Genomic DNA, 20603 nt, shown 5'->3' with positions numbered 1-20603 from the left:
CCTGTTAGAATTTTATAAGTTTCAATGAGATCCCCTCTCATTCTTCTAAACTCCAGCGAATATAAGCCCAATCAACCCAATCTCTCCTCATATGTCATTCCTGCCATCCCAGGTATCAGTCCCTCTTTCAGTTCTACCTTTTAGAAAATACGGAGCTGACTGAATCTATATTTAGAACAATGGCCCTGTTTGTGCTTCCCCTTTTCTTGTTTGTTCTCCAGTTTACGACACTGAGCTCTGATGCAGCATTATTTGTGTCCAGTTAATTCTCTTGCAATTTGTGGCCAACGTTTAAAGTAGTGAAAACTGGCCATCACCTCGGACTCCAAGATGGGTACGATGTTATGTTTCATTTTGTGGTTATATTTGTGTGTTTCAATTATCACATTGACCATAGGGATGATTAGCTTTAAAAAGCCTCCTCGGTTCCTGTTAGAAATCTAGTGGTAGAACAGTTTAATTGGGCAACTTATTAAAACTCTTAAACCTCTTTAAAATGCAACTGAACAATGGCTTCCTGAGGCACTGTAACAATTGGAGAAAAAAATACTTACATTTTTTAATTTGTAAGTTTAAAAAAAAAAATGAAAATTGCTATGTTAAGACTTAAGTGAATTAGACTGTTGAAAACGACAACTTTTTGAGATTTGCCTAGTCAACAAGGCAGTGCTTTCATGAAAATAGCACTGTTGAGATGTAGAGGATGGATTAAAATGATGCAGAAATATCAAGCCCTGGATTAGGGTCTCTTTCCTCCTGTGTTTGTTTACGTGTTAGATTAACTGTGCAGTTACTAAGAGTGATATGGCAACATTAGGTGGCGTGTATACACTTGGAAGGCTCACATGATTAACAGATTGAGAGCTGAAAATACTGCTGTTCACAATCACCATGTAGCAGAAAACCAGGCTGAAAATCAGATTGCAGCAACCTGCACGGGATTCTTACACTTCCCGTCTCTGAATGAACAGACAAGATTTGCTCAGAGGAGATCATTGCATTTTCTGTTCAACTCTGATATGAAGGTAGGATTTTACGGGGCGCTGTACATATATTTTTTAGGAAATTGCACTTCTGTACACGCATTTATTACCAGCTTGATGAAGGTTGAGGTCATTGATAGAAATGTAGATTTGTCGCTTTCTTGTCCTCAGCTGTGCCCGACCACAGTGATGTGTCATACTGTTCCATTGGCATCTCCTCTCTACACTGCTATTGTGCTGCTTACTGTACCAGTTGCCAGCAGGGCAGTTGCAGTCAGTGAGCAACCTGCCGCACTTCGGGTCAGGCACAAAAGGACAGTGAGTTTTGTTCCCGGTATCCCATCTATAAGAGATATGCTGGAAGTGTGAGGCCAGGCGTTTGAAACGTACCAAATGTAAACTAAATGTTGAAAATCCTGTACATATATTACTCCTGTTGAACTTTTTGTGTGTTTCTAATTCGTGCAAAAATGCTTCCCTTATTTTAAATAAAACTCAGTTAAAACCTATCACAACTTAACACAGGCATGTAATCACCAGTTAACACCTAAAATATGACCAGGCAGTAAAATATTGCTTCCTTTACAAGTTATAGCAGTCATAGAAGTCTTAAAGTTATTGATCTGTTTTGTTTATTGATCATTGGTCGCTACCTTATAAGTTCCCATTAATAAGTCCCAAAGTGATCATGTTCAGGACTTCACAGGAAGCAGTTTAACTCGAATTCCAGGGCTTAACGGGCGCTGTCAAATCTGGTGAAATAAGCTTTAATCAGATTTTTCTATTTATCTTTTCCCTGTGAATCGGTGATGTCTTTCCTGTTTGTGTGTAAATATAAATGTTATTATTTCAATTTAGTGCCATTTGCTCTGTGTTTCCTCTGTAAGTATCTTTTCTGCTTTACAAACTATCATTTAACCTAGAATATGTTTATTACACGATAAAGCAAAAAATGACCAGGTTGGGGCAGCACGGTGGCATAGTGGTTAGCACTGTTGCCTCACAGCGCCAGAGACCCGGGTTCGAATCCGGCCTCGGGCAACTGTCTGTGTGGAGTTTGCACATTCTCCCCGTGTTTGCGTGGGTTTTCTCCGGGTGCTCCGGTTTCCTCCCACAGTCCAAAGATGTGCGGGTTAGGTTGATTGGCTATGATAAATTGACCCTTAGTGTTAAGGGGGATTAAATACGTGGGGTTACGGGGATCGGGTGGGATATGTGTCGGTGCAGGCTCGATGGGCCGAAATGGCCTCTATCTGCACTGTGGGGTTTCTGTGATTCTGTGATTCTGTGTGATTAGTAATAGGCAGCGAAAATGTAACACTGGCGATACATCAGAGAAAGGTAAGAGACACGGATTTATTGGAAGAGGCTCTGGGTTGAGCAAAAAGGATTATTCCGTGGTTTAAAATTTGAGAGGAAGCTGGCAAAAATCGAAGGAGTGGGGAGGGAGCTTGTGGGGTTTGGGGTGGGGTGGGGGGGTGCGGGGTGAGGGAGGGGGGAAGTCTTCCCCCTCCACTGTCCCAAAACCTGGTTCATTACCCCGCCCCCGTCTTCCCCCCATTGCTAATGCTAATTTGTTTGCCATGAAGTATAAGGCAGCTGTAAAACACAACAGGGGGGGGGGATTACAAAAATAACACCAGACTCCTAAATGAGGAGATCCAAATGGTTTTGCAAATCGTTGAAAGGAGTGAAGACCTTGTTATATATTATTTTTTAAAGAATTAAACACAACAGCCAACAGCACAATCTTGGGCAGGGCAATTTTTGCTTTTTCCACTCATTGAGGTTTAGCTTAAATTGGCTGTAGCAATTGACCAATAATCCACTAATATGGTAACTTCTCATGGCCAGTAGGTAGCTGGCACAGTATTTGCATTGTCCCATCAAGAGCGACTGCACCACCGCCAGTTAGAGGTGAAACATTTGCTGTGTATCTCTATCACTCTGCATTATTTATAAAGGTCTTGTATCTGGCATGCAATATGGCCATCACTCTTCAGGTGTCAGGCAAGTCGCATGCAAATTCGTGTCACTTTTGTATGTGACTGTCTCAAGTTGTATTTTCATATAACAGCAGGTAGGGAAAATACTAATTCCAAGCAGGAAAATAAGAAATGAAACTACCGATCACAAAGTTCAAAAACGACCCATCAAAAAATGGGCAGTCACCAATCAGCCATAAATAGCAAAGAGCAGGAACAGAACCAATGTAATCGCACCGTATACTGTACTTCCTGAAAATTCTTTTAGCCATCACTTTGTTTTCTCATTATGCTGAGGATTTATTGAGACTTGAGCACAAAAATCTAGGCTGACACTCCGGTGCAGTGCTGAGGGAGTGCCGCACTGTTGGAAGTGCCATCTTTCGGAGGAGATGTTAAAACCGAGGCCCCGTCTGCTCTCTCAGGTGGACGTAAAAGATCCCATGGCACTCTTTCGAAGAAGACCAAAGGATTTATCCCTGGTATCCTGGCCAATATTTATCCCTCAATCAACATCACTAAAACAGATTATCTGGTCATTATCACACTGCTGTTTGTGGGATCTTGCTGAGCACAAATTGGCTGTATTTCCTACATTACAACAATGTCTACACTTCAAAAGCACTTCATTGGCTGTAATGTGCTTTGGGATGTCCTGAGGTCATGAAAGGCACTATATAAATAAAGTCTTTCTTTCTTTACTGGAAATAAGCACTGGAACTTTCAACTTTGTTGGGGGCATAAAACCAGCAATATTGGATCAGCAGCTCGTTATACACCTTGCCTGATTTTTCCTTTCCAACAGAACAGTGCAGCACTCCTTCCGTACTGCCCTAAAGTCCGGCCTAGATTATGTGCTCAACTCTCATGGAGTGGGACTTGAACCCACATCCTTTAATGATGCACTCGCGAGACGAGTGTGCTACCCTCTGAGCCATGGCTGACACCTAACATCCACTTCTTACCTGCGACACTCATCAACTTTAGTTTGCAAAGCAGCCTTTCATGTGGTACTTCATCAAATATGCCTCCTGAAGTCTCAGGACATTACTTTACGTGGCTTCCCTTGCCCTTCAATTTGGCACGCCACCCCCTCAAAGGTTGGTGAGGTGAAACCTGCCCTTCACAAGCCAAGTTGCCTGTTCTTTATTAGAGGCTATTTTCATTTGGATTCTGAATTGTGTTTTCTGTTTTTCACAGTTTTTCTTTTTCCATTTTCCATTTCTGCATGGTTGAGTGGAGGAGGCAATTTTCAGCTCTGGCATCTTGTGCCTGCGTATTCACAGCGACAAGGAGAAAATTGCCTCCCATAAATAATCCATATGTTTTGACACATTCCATACATAGTCTGGCCTCGCAATCCTGCTATTCATAGCTGAATGTGAAGGTTTATTGAACTACGGGGGAGGGGGAAACGGAGTATTTCTGCAGTACTTTTATGGTTACCTAGTGACTGGTAACTACAACAATGGAGTGATGGACACCCTGCTGGGAGAGCTGTGCTCCAATTCCAGTCTCCCGTGACAGCTACACGATGATTTCCTTTTGCAATTGAGTTTCAGCAGCTTTTGGCCAGGCTTCTGGATAAGGGGGAAGGAACGTTAATGCCAGAAAGGGCTTGGGGGAGAGACGATAACACAATTGAGTATAACTACAAGAAGGGTAAGATACACAGTCTTCTGGCTGAGGACAAGAGCAGTATCGATGTCCCAATTTTGACTGACTGGCCTTAGCTCCCCAGTGTCCTGAGAAATTGTTCGGAAACCATTTCACGTCTTCCTCTCTTCCATGTGTTCCGGTTTACTGAATATAAATCTGTTGAGTTTGATCAGTGGAGGGGGGAGGAACTCTTTAAGGAGGCAGTACATACTCAAACTTTTCAGTAATTCCCAAAAGTTACAGAGAGGTAAACAATCTGAACTTTGGCAGTTCCGAAACATTAACTCTGTTTCTCTCTCCACAGATGCTGCCTGATTTGTTGAGTATTTCCAGCATTTTCTGTTTTTATTTCAGCTTTCGAGCATCCACAGTATTTTGCTTTAGTCCTTGACTGAAGCCTTGTGATCACTCCAGGGTGCCTGTTACTCAGCATACAAGTAATTCATACACTACGATTTGTCCACATAAGTTGTATAATTAGACTGGGACAGTGATAGCTTATACAGCATTGAGCACCCAATTCAGTACAGACAGGATCAAATCTGGACCGTCTTGGTCTGTATGACTCGGTACCGCACCAGTCAGCCATGGCTCAGTGGTAGCACTCTTGCATTTGAGTCAGAAGGTTGTGGATTCAAGTCCCACTCCAGAGACTTGAGCACATAATACAAGCTGGCAGAACTGAGGGAGTGCTGCACAGTCAGAGGTGCTGTCTTTCAGATGAGATGTTAAACAATAGGCCTCATCTGTCCTGTTAGGGTGATGTAAAAGATCCCATGGCACTATTCGAAGAAGAGCAGGGGAGTTTTCTGTTCAATATTGATCACTAAAACAGATCATCTGCTCATTATCTCATTGCTGTTTGTGGGTGCTTGCTGAGTGCACATTGGCTGCTACATTACAACAGTGACTACACTTCAAAAAGTTCCTAATTGACTGTAAAGTGCTTTGTGACATCATGAAAGGCACAAGTTCTTTAGCTCTTATCCATTGAGAAGCTCCATCACTTATACTTAGCAAGATTATATATTATAAGCAAGTTTATCCAAAGAAATTAATTGATGCGACTTATAGTGCATTTATGCAAGGAGGTAATCTTGTGTTTCACTGTCTTTCAGCCCCATCACGAAGGTGAATGACCACCGGTTCCTCATTGTGTAATCAATACCTGTGATATCCATCAATCCAGAAGCAGATATACAACTGTTTAACACAAAAGACACCAAACAGACATGGCCCTGCAGTACACTCGGTCTGTCTTAAGGAAGATTCTCAACAGGGTTTTAAACTGGTGGAGACTGATGTTGGTGGTACTGATTTCCTTTACCCTTGCAATCTTCAGCACTTAATAGTGCCACAAAATATTTTATTAAAATAGGATTTTTATCTCCTTCTATCTATCTATCTCTGCTGAGCTAGCCAGTTATCTATTTATCCAAATGTGTCTGTCAAGCTGATAGTGCGTCTGTATTTATTTATGCAGAATGCTAATATATTAAGATTGCAAAATTATATATATTTATTAATGAAATATAGATAGAATTGTGTTTCATTAAATAGTGAATTAATAACATGAGCTCAAGTGATTGTCTAACTCAGTCCCGTGTACACCTGATACACACTGAATGTCCCCCAGGGATCTGTACTGGGGCCTCAGCTTTTCACCCTATTTATAAATGACTTGGATGAAGGAATAGAGAGCCGTATATCTAAATTGGCTGATGGCACTAAGTTAGGTGGCACAGTAAATAGTGTAGACAGGAATGGAAAGTTGCAAAGGGACATTGATAAGTGAATGGGCAAAACTGTGGCAGATGGAGTTCAAAGTGAGAAAGTGTGAGGTCATCCACTTTGGACCCAAGAAAGATCGATCAGGGTATTTTCTAATTGGCGAGAAGCGAGGAACTGTGGATGAACAGAGAGATTTAGGGGTTCAAGTACAGAAATCACTAAAAGCGAATCGACAGGTACAAAAAATAATTAGAACGGCTAATAGAATGTTGGCCTTTATCTCGAGGGCTGGAATACAGAAGGGTGGAAGTTATGTTCCAGCTGTACAGAGCTCTGGTTAGACCCTGTCTGGACACGGTGTTCAGTTCTGGGCACCACACCTCAGGAAGGATATCTTGGCCTTGGAGTGGGTGCAGCACAGAGTCACCAGAATGATACCAGGGCTAAAAGGGTTAAATTATGAGGACAGATTGCATAGACTGGAATTGTATTCCTTAAAATTTAGAAGATTAATGGGTAATCTAAATGAGGCGTTTAAGGTGATCAAAGGAGCTGATAGGGTAGATAGAGGGAAAATATTTCCTCTGGTGGGGAAGTCCAGAACAAGGGGGGGGCGGAACCTTAAAATTAGAGTCAGGCTGTTCAGGAGTGATGTCAGGAAGCACTTCTTCACACAAAGGGTAGTGGAAATTTGGAACTCTCTCCCACCAAAAAGCTGTTGAGGCTGGGGGTCAATGAAAAATTTCAAAACTGAGACTGATAGATTTTTGTTAGGCAATGGTAGTAAGGGTGTTGGAACCAAGGCGGGTAGATGGAGTTAAGATACAGATCAGCCATGATCTCATTGAATGGTGGAACAGGCTCGAGGGGCTGAATGGCCGACTCCTGTTCCTATGTTCCAATGAATTTTTTCAAATGTTAGTTCTCTTTTACCATGTTCACAGCCCAAACTGCAATCATCCGGACTTAAGACTGAGCCTTTCTCCTACTTGACAACTGCAGTAAGTATCCATTTTTCTCAATAAAGCAGGTTAAAGTAAATTAATAAGAGTGTTGAGCGTTTTTACATTTTATAACTTCCGGTTTGATTATAATGGAAACGATAAAAAAAGGATTGGACATTGACTCATTGCGATGTGAATGATCCAGGAACAAGGCCCACCAGGTGTTCACTCAGCTCGAGCTGCCTGTCACAGCACAGTTGTAAGGGATGGTGTGTGTGGTCAGCTTTGCCTCGGACTCCTGAGCGGTTCGAATCGCTCCCACTCCCTTGGTTCTAGGCCTGGACTTATTTGGGGGTTGTAATGAAATTGTAGCAAACAACTGAATTTGATACAACAACTTTGTTTTTTATTTGAGACAAGAAAATATACACAACACAATAATCTTACCACTCTAAAAGGGGGAACACTTCGGAATATACGAGGGAGAATAACAATAGACAAAATACTTCACCCCTCGCAATCCCACTATACTAACTAGGTTGGATTCCAGAGAACCAGGGAAATGCTCACCAAATGCAGGAATAGTTTGTAGAGTGGGAAAAACTTGCAGATCTTCGGTTCCTTCCGAGTTGGTTTCTTGTTGGTCGCGGCGGCCCAATATTACCTAGTTGTTGGTAATATTGTTGGTTGTTTGTTTCTTGGGGCCCTTGGTTGCCGCGATTCCTTCCGTTCTCCTCCTGTTGTCCTTTGGTCGATTGATTGTCCCGAAGCTGATGTGTCTTTCAAATGAGCTGTGCCTCTGTCTGTATAAACTGTACCTTCAAGTTCGCACACCGTCCGAATAACCTTCACTGACTGTCAGTATGACTCTCTGACTGTTTCTGTATAAAAGCAGAATTATACCGTTTGAGGCTTTGCTTATCTGCCCACCAAAGCTTCTCTGGCCCATTGTTAATTTTGGTGGGCTCGTTAACTTTAATAGTTTTAAATTATTTAATGGGTTCCTGGCTGGTCCCATCTATCTTTAATTGATTTTTAACTAGTTTCAGGATTGCTTCAAAATCGGTTTAAGTGTGTGAAGTGGTTTTGGATGTTTCTCTGAGTGGTTTAAACTGTTGTTCGATTGTCTTCTCCTGCTGGGGTCAGGGTCCCTTTTGTTGATCAGTGGCATGTACTGTATTATTCATGTCCTTGATGGCCCTGTAGGTTTTTGGCGGGAACTGTCCTTCCGTAGGCCTATTGTCTTTATGTGGAATGACTGAGATGGTCCAGAACATTCCCAGACAATCTGACCTGTGCCAAATACTCAAACTGTTTGTTTTACAGTGCCCAACCCAACTCCTTTTGTCGCAGCCTCCCACAGGCCTGGACATGCCTTTTTAAAATAGCCAAAATCCTGGGGTTTTGATTTTAAGCCCCTTTCTGGCCCAATATTCTTTAAAACAGACCAAAATTTCTTCTTTTCTTGGTTTGGGGGAATCTGTAGAATTTTGCGAGGCTTACACAGTCCATCAGGGCTTTAACCAACTCACGGTGGGGGATGGAATGTGTGGGTGGTGCAAGCTCTCAGCTGAAACATTTCAAAACTGCTGCTGTGCGAGCTCCCTCAATGGCCATGCGTATTAGTACACTGTGTGGTGTCGTGCTGGATCAAACAAAACAGAGGGTGGGCTGAGGTAGGAGAGCGGTGCTTTGGTACCTGTGGAATGAGACACCAGCAAGAGTCAGCAACCTTCAGGAGAGGAAGATGAAAACATGGTGACGGACTTTTGAGCTGATCAATGAGGATAACCTGGGTGCAGGGGAGGGCAGAGACAATAAATTCAAAGAGAAAAAAATATCAATTAAGAAATATCAATGCAAACCATACTGTTGCAAAAGTTTGGATTTGCTTGTGTCACTTTAAACAGTAGCCATTGTTATAAATTGCTAATGTCTGCCTCAGCGGAAATAGCGGACTTCCCTGTTAATGAGGTGCTCCATTGTATTGGTCTAGCAACATATCAATGGAGTGAAGCTACACAAATAAAAATGTATCTTAGTTTCGACAGGACACCGTGTTAACTTAAATGTCGTCAGAAGCAGTCTCGCAATGTGTATTATCACTGAGGATTGTCTCTGTGCTTAGGAATGCAGTTACTAGCATCCAAAAGCAATGTCAGATGCTAACTGGATACAATGGGCCAGTGTTTGTTGCACAAGTAAATATTTGGGATTTCCCATGACCGAGGACTCTGATGCCCTAACAAGTTAAAAAATGTACGACTACAAAACAATCCGACAGAATTGTTTAAAATTATGAAAGGACAGGGTGGATAGAAGCAGACCTTTCCCAGTATTTGAGGGGTCTAGAACAAGGGACCATAGGCACAAGATTTAGAGATTTAGAACAGGGAGCAGGAGAAACTTCTTTCCACAAAGAGTTGTGAAGCTGTGAAGTTGTCACTAAAAATTGTAGAAAGAAAAACTATTAAAAAAAATCTCTTACACCTCAATGTCATATTTTAATCAGCATGCAATGGGTTGAAGCCAAATTCAAGTGCCTTGTAAGAATAGTAAAGGACAAGAAAGGCCACTTGTTTCATTGCCATCCACCCCTCAAGCTCCCCTCGCCTAGCGTCCAACTGGTTTGGAAACCCCCTAACATCTGAGGAGTTTGTTGCAGATATTTTGACAGCCTCAATAGCAAGAAAGTTTTTTCTGGCATCTATTCTAAATTTATTTTTCACAGTTTATATTGATGACCTCTGGTCGGATATTTAAAAAGAAATATTGAAGATTTACCTTATCTAACCCATTTAACACTTTATATATATTTTATATACATTTTATATACGTGGTTGAGGTAAAGATGAATTTATTTTCTGAGGAACTGGTTGAAATGTAAAAAGTTACCAAAGGGGAAATTGTAACCTAACCCGCCCATCAGCGGAGTGAGGTCAATGGAGAGTAATATAGGGCCAGGTGTAAAACCGGCATTCCACCCGATCCAGTGGGTTTCCCGCTCGGTGAATTAGGCTAAAATTGCTTCCTTGTGTCTCTGATCACGTTTCTCAATTTGCCATTTGAATATTGGATTTTTCTTTGCAATAAAATCTTTAATTCCTCCACTCGGGAGCTCTGGGTTCTGGTTCTAATTGGTGAACAGCAGCGCTCCGCCAGTTTACCTGTGACCTGCCACTTGTTTAACGAAGCTGTACATCTTCACACCAGGAACCGAATTGTGACGTAGGGGCTGGGTTTAGAACCGCAGGTATCTGTATGACGTAATGTACCTAAAATGGAGTCAGGATTACACCCCCTAGCTCCTGGTGTCTGATTTGGCTAATGGCTCACCGCTCTGCAACAGAATGCCTACAGACCCGAGCCCACAGAGGTCACTTTCCTCAGGCATTGCTAGGCAGGTGTGCTACAGCTATAGCACTTCCATTTCCTCTTCTACGGACTTGAAGCATGACGCAACTGCTCCATTTCACAAAGCATAAGAAGTAATTGGCAGCCATACAGCCAATAGGTTCCTGCTGCTCCTTGGCCGCCATCACTTGCTCCTTCTCACCTGTGCACTGTGACTCGCTCAGTGCTTCCTCATCAAGCTCAATAGCTGCATTGTCTGCAACACGAGTAGCTGTGCAGGTGATTCGAACCTTTGGTGAGAGGCTGCAGTCTATTTCTCTGCTCGTGTCGGTGCTCTCAAACCTACAATGGCAAATAAGGAAGATATGTTAGAACACAGGCTCCAGAACACGCCTTCAAACAGAGCTGTACTTCGCGTTGCTGAATGTGTGCTGTTTGTGTGATTATGCGTATGCCTGTGTGGGAGTAAATCAGAAGCAGAGCAAGATATAAGGGGCTGGATGTTACTTGCCATGAATTTTGCTGAGGTCTGTTGCTTTTCCTACCTCCTCAATGCTCTTGTATACCAGGATGTCCATGATGGTCTCCTGTAAGGAAGTCACAGGCTTGGCATTTCTGAGACCTCCTTTCGTTCAGGGCTGTTTCGTTATATTAAGTACAATCTTGTCATGCAAGCAGAGAAGTAGTTTTGACGTCTTGTAAGTTGAAGGAACATATACACTGGTGCAGACGTGTGCCCAACCTACAGTTCGTCATAGTTAAGTGACCAAGCAGTTAGGTTGTGTGCCAGTAATTTTATGTGTAAAGACCTTTGCAGATGTGTCTCAGGGCTTTCAACTGTAAGTTGTGGCTTGTATTTATGCCCAGCTGGAGTGAGCACTATAAGCAATGAAAGAGCTATAAGGCTGAGGGAGCACTTGCAATGGACTAGCAGTAAATGTGCAACAGGTTGATGGGCCAGACTTTGTGGCACGCACACTTGGGCTATCTGCCTAGTAAATGGTACTGTTGGGTAGTCCTAACTTGGTAGCTTCCCTAAGGTGTGCCATCTTCTGCATCTGCTTCCCAGTTACAGGGGTAGAGTTGACCTCGGCCACCACCTTCCGCCTGGCATGCTGAACTGTTGTCCTCTGTGGAATGGCAAACAGGGGAATCCTCCTCAAATCCAACCAAAACCTCAGCACCTCCATTCTGCCTTTGTGTATGTTTAGCCTTCCCATAGTTTTTTCAGCCAATTTGTTTTCCTTTTGGAAAGCATTTGGGGAGGCTGAAAAATAGCTTTCCAGTCTTTGCAATGGCTGAAACCATTTTTGGTCCCACATGCAATCAAGTGGCAGCAACCCTTTAATTGTAGCTTTGTGACGCACTTGCTTTGCCATACCTCCACCCCCTTTGGCGAGTTCTCACTGGAAAGCCCCATCCAGGCTGGCAACTCATCATGTAGAGGTCGTAGGGCTGACCCAGGGACAATTGGAAGTACCATTTCAGCCACCAGTCGGTGGGGTTGTAAAATATACCCCTTATTCATTTATTGCTGTTCTCACTGTTTTGTGCATTGCCTGTCCTCCTCCTTTCTTCTATTATCTCCCCCTTTTCTCTACTCCTTCTTGAGACAGATCTTAAGCAATGTGCTTATTGTCTAATCTGGGTTAGCCATTATTCTAATGAAAGCAATTTACAATTCAAGACATTTTGACGGAATGCCAAATGATCGTTCCCTCTTCCCTGAATAACGCTGGCTTAGAGCTACAAATTAACAATAATAGTATGAAAAACTCTACACTGTCTGGTAATAGCACACTGTTTGATGTTAAAAATAATAAGGTCAACTCAGACACATCCTGAGTCTTGCCTGACGGTTAGTAGATAAAGTATTAACACATTGGAATTTAAAACCAATTAGTGACCTTGCCAATAATGGAAACATATCATTTCATTGTGCAATTAATAGAACAGATAGTGATAAAAATTAATATGACAAGAATCTGCTTAAAAAGCACTACTTTAACCGACATATGTGGCAGAGCCGAGAGCTGAATAAACATATAGGAATTTCCCCTTTGTTTTCAATTTAAGTTCAGTTATATCATGAACAGTCAGCCTCATTTCTATTAAATATTGTACATACAAGGTTAAAAGCGTGGTTTCATCTCAGTCTAATCCACCTAACAGTTCCACCCTGTATTTACTGTGCTATATCATTCCTCCTCCTTTCATGTAACACGGACATCATTTCATGTTATCAGGTTGGTTTTATAAATCATCTACAGTAAACTCTTTCGTATCCGGCACCTACGGGACCGGGATGGTGCCGGTTGGTTAAAAATTCCGGATAACGGAGAGGTATACCTACCGAGGCAATTTATATATCGGCCAAACTCAGACCAGAAGAAGGGACACGGAGTGACAATGGCCCAAGGTACGAGAGCCCCGTTACACAGCCACAGGTGCAGGAACCCCTGTTACATGGCCACAAGTGCTGGAGCCCCGGTTACACGGCCACAGGTGCTGGAGCCCCGGTTACACGGCCACAGGTGCTGGAGCCCCGGTTACACGGCCACAGGTCCAGGAGCCCCGTTACACAACCACAGGTGCAGGAACCCCTGTTACACGGCCACAGGTGCTGGAGCCCCTGTTGCACGGCCACAAGTGCTGGAGCCCCGGTTACACGGCCGCAGGTACAGGAGCCCCGGTTACATGGCCACAGATCCAGGAGTCCCTGTTACATGGCCACAGGTGCAGGAGCCCCGGCTACACAGCCACAAGTGCAGGAGCCCCGGTTACACGGCCGCAGGTACAGGAGCCCCGGTTACATGGCCACAGATCCAGGAGTCCCTGTTACATGGCCACAGGTGCAGGAGCCCCGGCTACACAGCCACAAGTGCTGGAGCCCCGGTTACACGGCCGCAGGTACAGGAGCCCCGGTTACATGGCCACAGATCCAGGAGTCCCTGTTACACGGCCACAGGTACAGGAGTCCCGGTTACACAGCCACAAGTGCTGGAGCCCCGGTTACACGGCCACAGATCCAGGAGCCCCGGTTACATGGCCACAGGTACAGGAGTCCCGGTTACACAGCCACAAGTGCTGGAGCCCCGGTTACACAGCCACAGGTACAGGGGACCCGGTTACACAACCAGAGGTGCAGGAGACATGGTTACACGGCAAAAGGTACAAGAACCCCGGTTACACAGCCACAAATATACAGTAAAACTTACCTTTGGGTTCCTGAACCTACTCCTGAATTTTGCCGGTTATTAGAGAATTCTGGGTAATTAGGTGCCGTTTAAACAAGAGTTTACTGTATCTACTTTATGTTCAAACTCAAAATAATATACTGTAATAACCTTGAAGTGACAAGATCATCTTCATACATTGACTGCTTTTAAGTATCACATTTCAACAGAGCTACATTAATCATGCAATATATCTATATCATATCTTTACAGTACAGGCTTCAGATGAAGACACCTCATTTCTGACATTACTTTATTGCTGTGGTGATCGTATAGATGATTAACTGCACTTCAGAAGCTGCGTTGAGAACTCACTTTTCATTTTTGATTCCTTGACTCCCACCCTGTGTAATAGTAACATAACAGTTTCGGGCAGGAGAAGACCTTTGAAAAGCCAAGGATTAAACGGGCCATTTGGCCCAGCAAAGTTTGTTCCTCTAGTACTCTTGCATTCCAAGTGCTCCAGTGCCTTTCATTCTACTACTTTGCTTGGCAGATTATTCCAAATATTTATTGCCCTTTGAGTTGATTTCATTTCCCGTCCCTCAATTCTGGGCAGGTGACATCTCTTTGGATTCAGAAACAGCTCCCATTGTCTTCAGTGGCGGAGGACTTGAAGTTCAGCCGTGGCTCAGTGGGTAGCACACTCGCCTCTGAGTCAGAAGGTTGTGGGTTCAAGTCCCATTCCAGAGGTTTAGAACACAAAAATCTAGGCTGACACTCCAGTGCAGTACTGAGGGAGTGCTGCACTGTTGGAAGTGCCGTCTTTCGAATGTGACTTTAAACCGAGGCCCTGCCTGATCTCTCAGTGAATGTAAAAGATCCCATGGCACTATTTTGAAGAAGAGCAGGGGAGTTATCCCCAGTGTACTAGCCAATATTTATTCCCTCAATCAACATCACTAAACAAGCAGATTGTCTGGTCATTATCACATTGCTGTTTCTGGGACTGTGCTGGGCGCAAATTGGCTGCTGCGTTTCCTAAATTACAACAGTGACTGCATTACAAAAGTACTTCGTTGGCTGTAAAGTGCTTTGGGACGTCCGGTGGTCATGAAAGGCGCTATATAAATGCAAGTCTTTCTTTCTTTCTTCCTTCGCTCATTGCTTGCCGGCTTGCCTTCTTCAAATTGCCACCACAGAAATGACTGCAAACTGCTTAACTTTAGGAAACCTTGAAGAAAGAAAAACAGATTCTTTGTCAGATATGACACAACAGTGATTAAGATTGTGTCACACTGATCAGAAGACTCTGTTAGATTGCATTAGAGGTTACTAGTACAGTAATGGATTAAACATTTATTCCCGTGCAAGTGCAGGAGATGCAACACCTGCCCTTTTACATCCTCCCTTCCCACTGTCCAGGGCCCCAAACACCCCTTCCAGGTGAAACAGCGATTTACTTGTACTTCTTGCAATTTAATATACTGTATTCGCTGCTCACAATGCGGTCTCCTCTACATTGGGGAGACCAAACGCAGATTGGGCGACCGCTTTGCGGAACACCTCCGTTCAGTCCGTAAGGGTGACCCTGAGCTTCCGGTTGCCTGTCACTTTAATTCTCCGCTTCACTCCCACTCTGATCTCTCTGTCCTCAGCCTATTACATTGTTCCAATGAAGCTCAACGTAAGCTCGAGGAACAGCACCTCATCTTTCGGTTAGGCACTTTACAGCCTTTTGGACTCAACATTGAGTTCAACAATTTCAAACTATAACCCCTGCCCCCATTTTTCATGCTGTATGATTTTGCCATTCCCATTTGCAACATTTTATCTTTCCTGCCTCTTACATAAGCACAGTATGTTCCTTCAATTCCTTCCTCCCCTCCCACTCACCCCCACCAGCACCACCTCCCCCCCCCCCCACCCCACCCCTGTCTCTGCACCTGCTTAATATCTGTTACATCTCCAGCTTTTTCCAGTTCTGATGAAGGGTCCCAGACCTGAAACATTAACTCTGTTTCTCTCTCCATGGATGCTGCCTGGCCTGCTGAGTGTTTCCAGCGTTTTCTGTTGTTAATGGATTAAACATGTTTGTTTACAGTATAGTGAAAGCCACTGTAAAATTAATAAAGTGTAAATAGACCGTGATGAGACTGCAAGCACCTGTTTGATACATGTGCAGGTAATCTACAAGATGCACTGCAGCAATTCACCAAGGCTTCTTCGGCAGCACGTCCCAAACTCGTGACCTCTACCACCTAGAAGGACAAGGGCAGCAGGCGCATGGGAACACCACCACCTCCAAGTTCCCCTCCAAGTCACACATTGCTGTTCCTTCATCGTCGCTGGGTCAAAATCCTGGAACTCCCTCCCTAACAGCATTGTGGGAGTACCTTCACCGCACGGACTGCAGCGGTTCAAGAAGGCAGCTCACCGCCACCTTCTCAAGGGCACTAGGGATGGGCAATAAATGCTGGCCTTGCCAGCGACGCCCACATCCCGTGAATGAATTTAAAAAATGAGTTGTACAAGCTGATTGGGGGACAAGATAATATATTATTCCGATAGCAAAATACTGCAGATGCTGGAAATCCATATATTATTCCAGTTCAGGCCCTTTAACATGATTTCACTTTCAACAGTAGTACCAGATTTCCCTTGAACTCCCCTTGAGAAGTATGAGCATGCAACTTTGCACAGCCAAGGCCAAACAATGACCCTGTTTAACAATAACACTGGAATTCTTGTAGTATCCTTATCACATCTCCCATCAAATTTGTGGGATGGAAAATATTCCATGCTAGCCATTCCAGAACTGGCAGGTAAGCATTTATACAGTTGACTCAGTTTGATGTCCTAGCAATCCTTTTGAAGAAGTAAAGCGAATAGAATTTTAATAGTTTACCATCTGAGGCTTAAAATATCTTACACCCCTATCCAAGGCTTACCTGCACATGAGGCAGTTTATATTCCCTTATGACAATAGTGTCAGCCAATGGCTCAGTTTGTAGCACCCTTACCTCTGAGTCACAAGGTTGTGGGTTCAAATCCCACACCAGAGACTTGAGCACAAAAATCTAGGCTGACACTCCAGTGCATTACTGAGGGAGGGCAGCACTGTTGGTGGTGCTGTCTTTTGGATGAGATGTTAAACTGAGGCCCCGTCTACTCTCTCAGGTGGACGTAAAAGATCTCATGGCACTATCTTGAAGAAGAGCAGGGGGGTTATCCCCGGTGTCCTAGCACAATATTTATCCCTCAATCAACATAACAAAAACTGATTACAGGAAACTTTTTTTTTACCGGCACCTAAATAACCGGAAATCTCTCTTAACCGGCAAAATTCAGGAATAGATTCAGTTAAGTTTTACTTCATATTAGTGGCCGTGTAACCGGGATTCCTGGATCTGTGGCCGTGTAACCGGGGTTCCTGCACCTGTTGCCATGCAACAGGGACGCCTGGATCTGTGGCCGTGTACGGGGCTCTCATACCTTAGTGAGTATACCTCTCTGTAATCCGGACTTTTTGATCAACCGGCACCACGCCGGTCCCATCTGTGCCGGATAAAAAAGAGTTTCCTGTATCTGGTCATTATCACATTGCTGTTTGTGGGAGCTTGCAGAGTGCAAATTGGCTGCCGCATTTCCTACATTACAACAGTGACTACACTTCACAAAGTACTTCATTGGCTGTAAAGCACTTTGGGACGTCCGGTGGTAGTGAAAGACGCTGTGTAAATGCAAGTCCTTCTTTCAATAATCATAAATTATGTTTTAATCTGCCATTACACAAGGATATGTCTCCATTAATCATTCTCAAGGAACATGCCAAGGAAGTCTAATAATAAAATAAACAGTTGTCTTGGATCCAAGCAACCCAAAACTTGTTACAACTACAGATTACAATAAACAAATGTATGATCTACTGTATGATATGCTAGATTCAAAATAAAGTGTCTTTAAGCATTCATTTTAGATTTTACTGACGCAATGGTAATCCGCCTTAGATCTGGGTTACCACACTTTTTAAATATGTGTATATGTAGATATAAGGGACAGAAATTAGATAATAAAAGAGCATATTACAGAAACATTTGCAGGCAAAAGCAGCTTTGTAACAAATCTTTTTGGAACTCAGTTTAAAGAAAAATGATTTCTTATTACTTATCAGGCTGTATTTCTAATGGGCAGGGCTCTCAATCCATGAAACTGGTGCAGTTTATTCCATTGGGCTCATTGACTATCAACATGTGTTGGTGAAACATGTTACCCATGGTTGGCATTCTTGACAACTGATCAACTGCTTTGCCTTGCAGGTTGAGTTTCAAGAGCCAGCTCCAAGTGCAACATCAGGACAACTGTTCACAAGCCTCACGGTCCCCTCGGAGTCTCAGCACGCACAGACAGGTCTGTCTTTCATAAAAAAAACAACAACAGAAACCAATGATTTCCCAGTTAATGAGGTCAACATTAGACTTGTTGGGACTCATTTTCAGTGTTTTTGGAAATTGGGTCACGTGAGAATTTATTGCAGAATAGTTAGATTCTCAAGTTAAGAGTTGAGTTAGAGCTGTTGCCAATTGAACTCATCTTTTACTTTTAATATTCTGCAGCATTTTAATTCTGATAGTTAAGAGCAAAATCTAAAGGCAATGTAGATCCTGCGTACTGGCGGGAGGACCCTCGAAGGGAGCACAAGCCACAGAATTGGCGCTTTAGTATAGTCCTATCTCCGACCCATACTGAGCATGGCCTCCCAGCTGGGAGGGCAAGATCAGCGAATTTACCTACAATGTCAAGATTTCAAACCTCACATATATAAGGGCAAAATACTACAAATGCTGAAAATTTGAAATATAAAGAGAAAATGCTGGAAATACACAATGGGTCTGGCAACATCTGTGGAGAGAGAAATAGAGTTAATGGGCTGGATTTTCCAAGCCCCGAGGAGGCGGGCATGGAGGCAGGATTGCTGGTAAAGTAGCAGAAAGTGGGGGCGGATGGCAAACCCACCCCCATCCCACCTCCGTGCCCTTTTGCCAGGAGGCAGGAAGATGTGCTGCTTCGCGCCCCGTCTCCTGGAGGCAGGAAAGGCATTTAATCCTTTTAACTGCCTGTTAACAGGTAATTAACAGACAGAAAAAAGGATTAGTGCCATTTTACCTTCACAGGTGAAGGCTTCCCGACCTCGGAGATCCCCGTCGGGTTGGAGGAGAGGTGAAGGAGGTCTGCGGCAGTCAGAGGCACCTGGATGTAAGATGTAGAGGTGAGTGATGGGTGCAAGCGTGGAGTGGTAAGTATGGAAGGTGAGTGATAAGTGTTAAAAAATGTTCACTTACCTGGTTTTCTTCCTAAAGCCTTCATCCACCCTGGATCGGGAGACCCAATATCCTCCTTGTCGATTTCACAGACTGGCTGTTGGATCCTCTGAACCAACAGCCATGTGAAATCAACAAAGTTGAAAGGTTTGATGAGTCCTGAACACAAGGACTCATCAAACTACAGAGAATATCAATGTTTGACAGCTTCACAGAGCTGTCAAACGCTGACATTTCTTCTTTCAAGAAGTCTTGACAGATGGCATGTCTGATGTTGACGTGCTCTGTCAGTGACTTCCTCCCTAACTGGCCTGCTGAGCCTGCAGGGCGGGCTTAACAAGATCAATCGGGGGAAAATCCCTCTGGTTGGTCAGACGAGGATGGAGGCGGGACATTGATACGACAAGCAGCAGTCCTGCCTCCAACTTGTCTCCATTCACAAAATCCAGCCCAATGTTTCAAAATGAAGTCACTGTTGTAACATAGGCAACTGTGGCCACCAAATTGCACAAAGCAAGCTCCCACAAATAGCAAATGAGATGATAATCTGTTTTTGGTGGAGTTGATTGAAGGGTGACCTTGGATCTTTTACATCTACCTTAGCAGGCAGACAGGACCTTGGTTTAACATCTCATCTGAAAGACAGCACCTCAGGCTGTGCAGCACTCCCTCAATACTGCACCAAAGTAGTCAAGCCAGGTACTAGACTAAACCTTTCAAAACCACCAGATGTCTCAAAGCACTTTACAGCCAATTAAGTATTTTTGGAGTGTAGTCACTGTTGTAATGTGGGAAACGCAGCTGCCAGTTTGCAAACAGCAAGCTCCCACAAACAGCAATGTGATAATGACCAGATAAGCTGTTTTTGTCATGGTGGTTGAGGGATAAATATTGTGCCAGGACATCAGGGATAACTCCCCTACTCTTCTTCGAAATAGTGCCATGGGATCTTTTATGTACACCTGAGAGAGCAGACAGGGCCTCGGTTTAATGTCTCATCTGAAAGACGGCACCTCCGACGGTGCAGCACTCCCTCAGCACTGCACTGGAGTATCAGCCTAGATTTATGTGCCCAAGTCCCTGGTGTGGGATTTGAACCTACATCCTTCTGTCGCAGAAGTGAGTGTGCTACCCACTGAGTCACAGCTGACACAGGAACTCAAATATATGGAGTGAGACTTGATCCTACAACCTTCTGACTTAGAGGCAAGATTACTAGCACTGAATCAAGCCATTTATATATAGATGCATAGAGTGCTACAATATTGGCCCTGAATTTCCGATCGGCGGCTTCCTGTGGGCGGATGTCTCCGATCGGAAAAAAATCTACAAACTTACCTGCTGGTTCCATAGATCCCGAGGCTTGCGATCCTGGGCCTCTCCTCTTGGAAATGCGCAGAGGCCCACGTATCCCGGGGGCATTTGGTTCACAAGCGCCCCTGGGATCACA

The 20603-nt window shown here is 43.9% G+C and overlaps 1 protein-coding gene across 1 annotated transcript in view; it reads left to right on the top strand.

Moving 5' to 3' along the window:
• Positions 1–260: 260 nt before the first annotated feature.
• LOC147103105 (uncharacterized) overlaps positions 261–20603 on the top strand; it is a 108346-nt gene continuing 88003 nt past the window's right edge. The window contains exons 1-4 of the mRNA XM_085962420.1: positions 261–334; positions 5746–5937; positions 7303–7359; positions 18152–18242. Of these exons, the coding sequence (XP_085818546.1) occupies positions 5860–5937; positions 7303–7359; positions 18152–18242 (226 nt within the window). The 5' untranslated portion in view covers positions 261–334; positions 5746–5859. The remainder of the gene's footprint in view (positions 335–5745; positions 5938–7302; positions 7360–18151; positions 18243–20603) is intronic.

This window comes from Somniosus microcephalus, chromosome 20 (assembly GCF_052327205.1).
Source record: "Somniosus microcephalus isolate GS21.2 chromosome 20, FLI_Smic_1.0, whole genome shotgun sequence".
Taxonomy (NCBI): domain Eukaryota; kingdom Metazoa; phylum Chordata; class Chondrichthyes; order Squaliformes; family Somniosidae; genus Somniosus; species Somniosus microcephalus.
The sequence above is the reverse complement of the archived record's forward strand: the minus strand, read 5'-3'. Positions and strand labels throughout refer to the sequence as shown.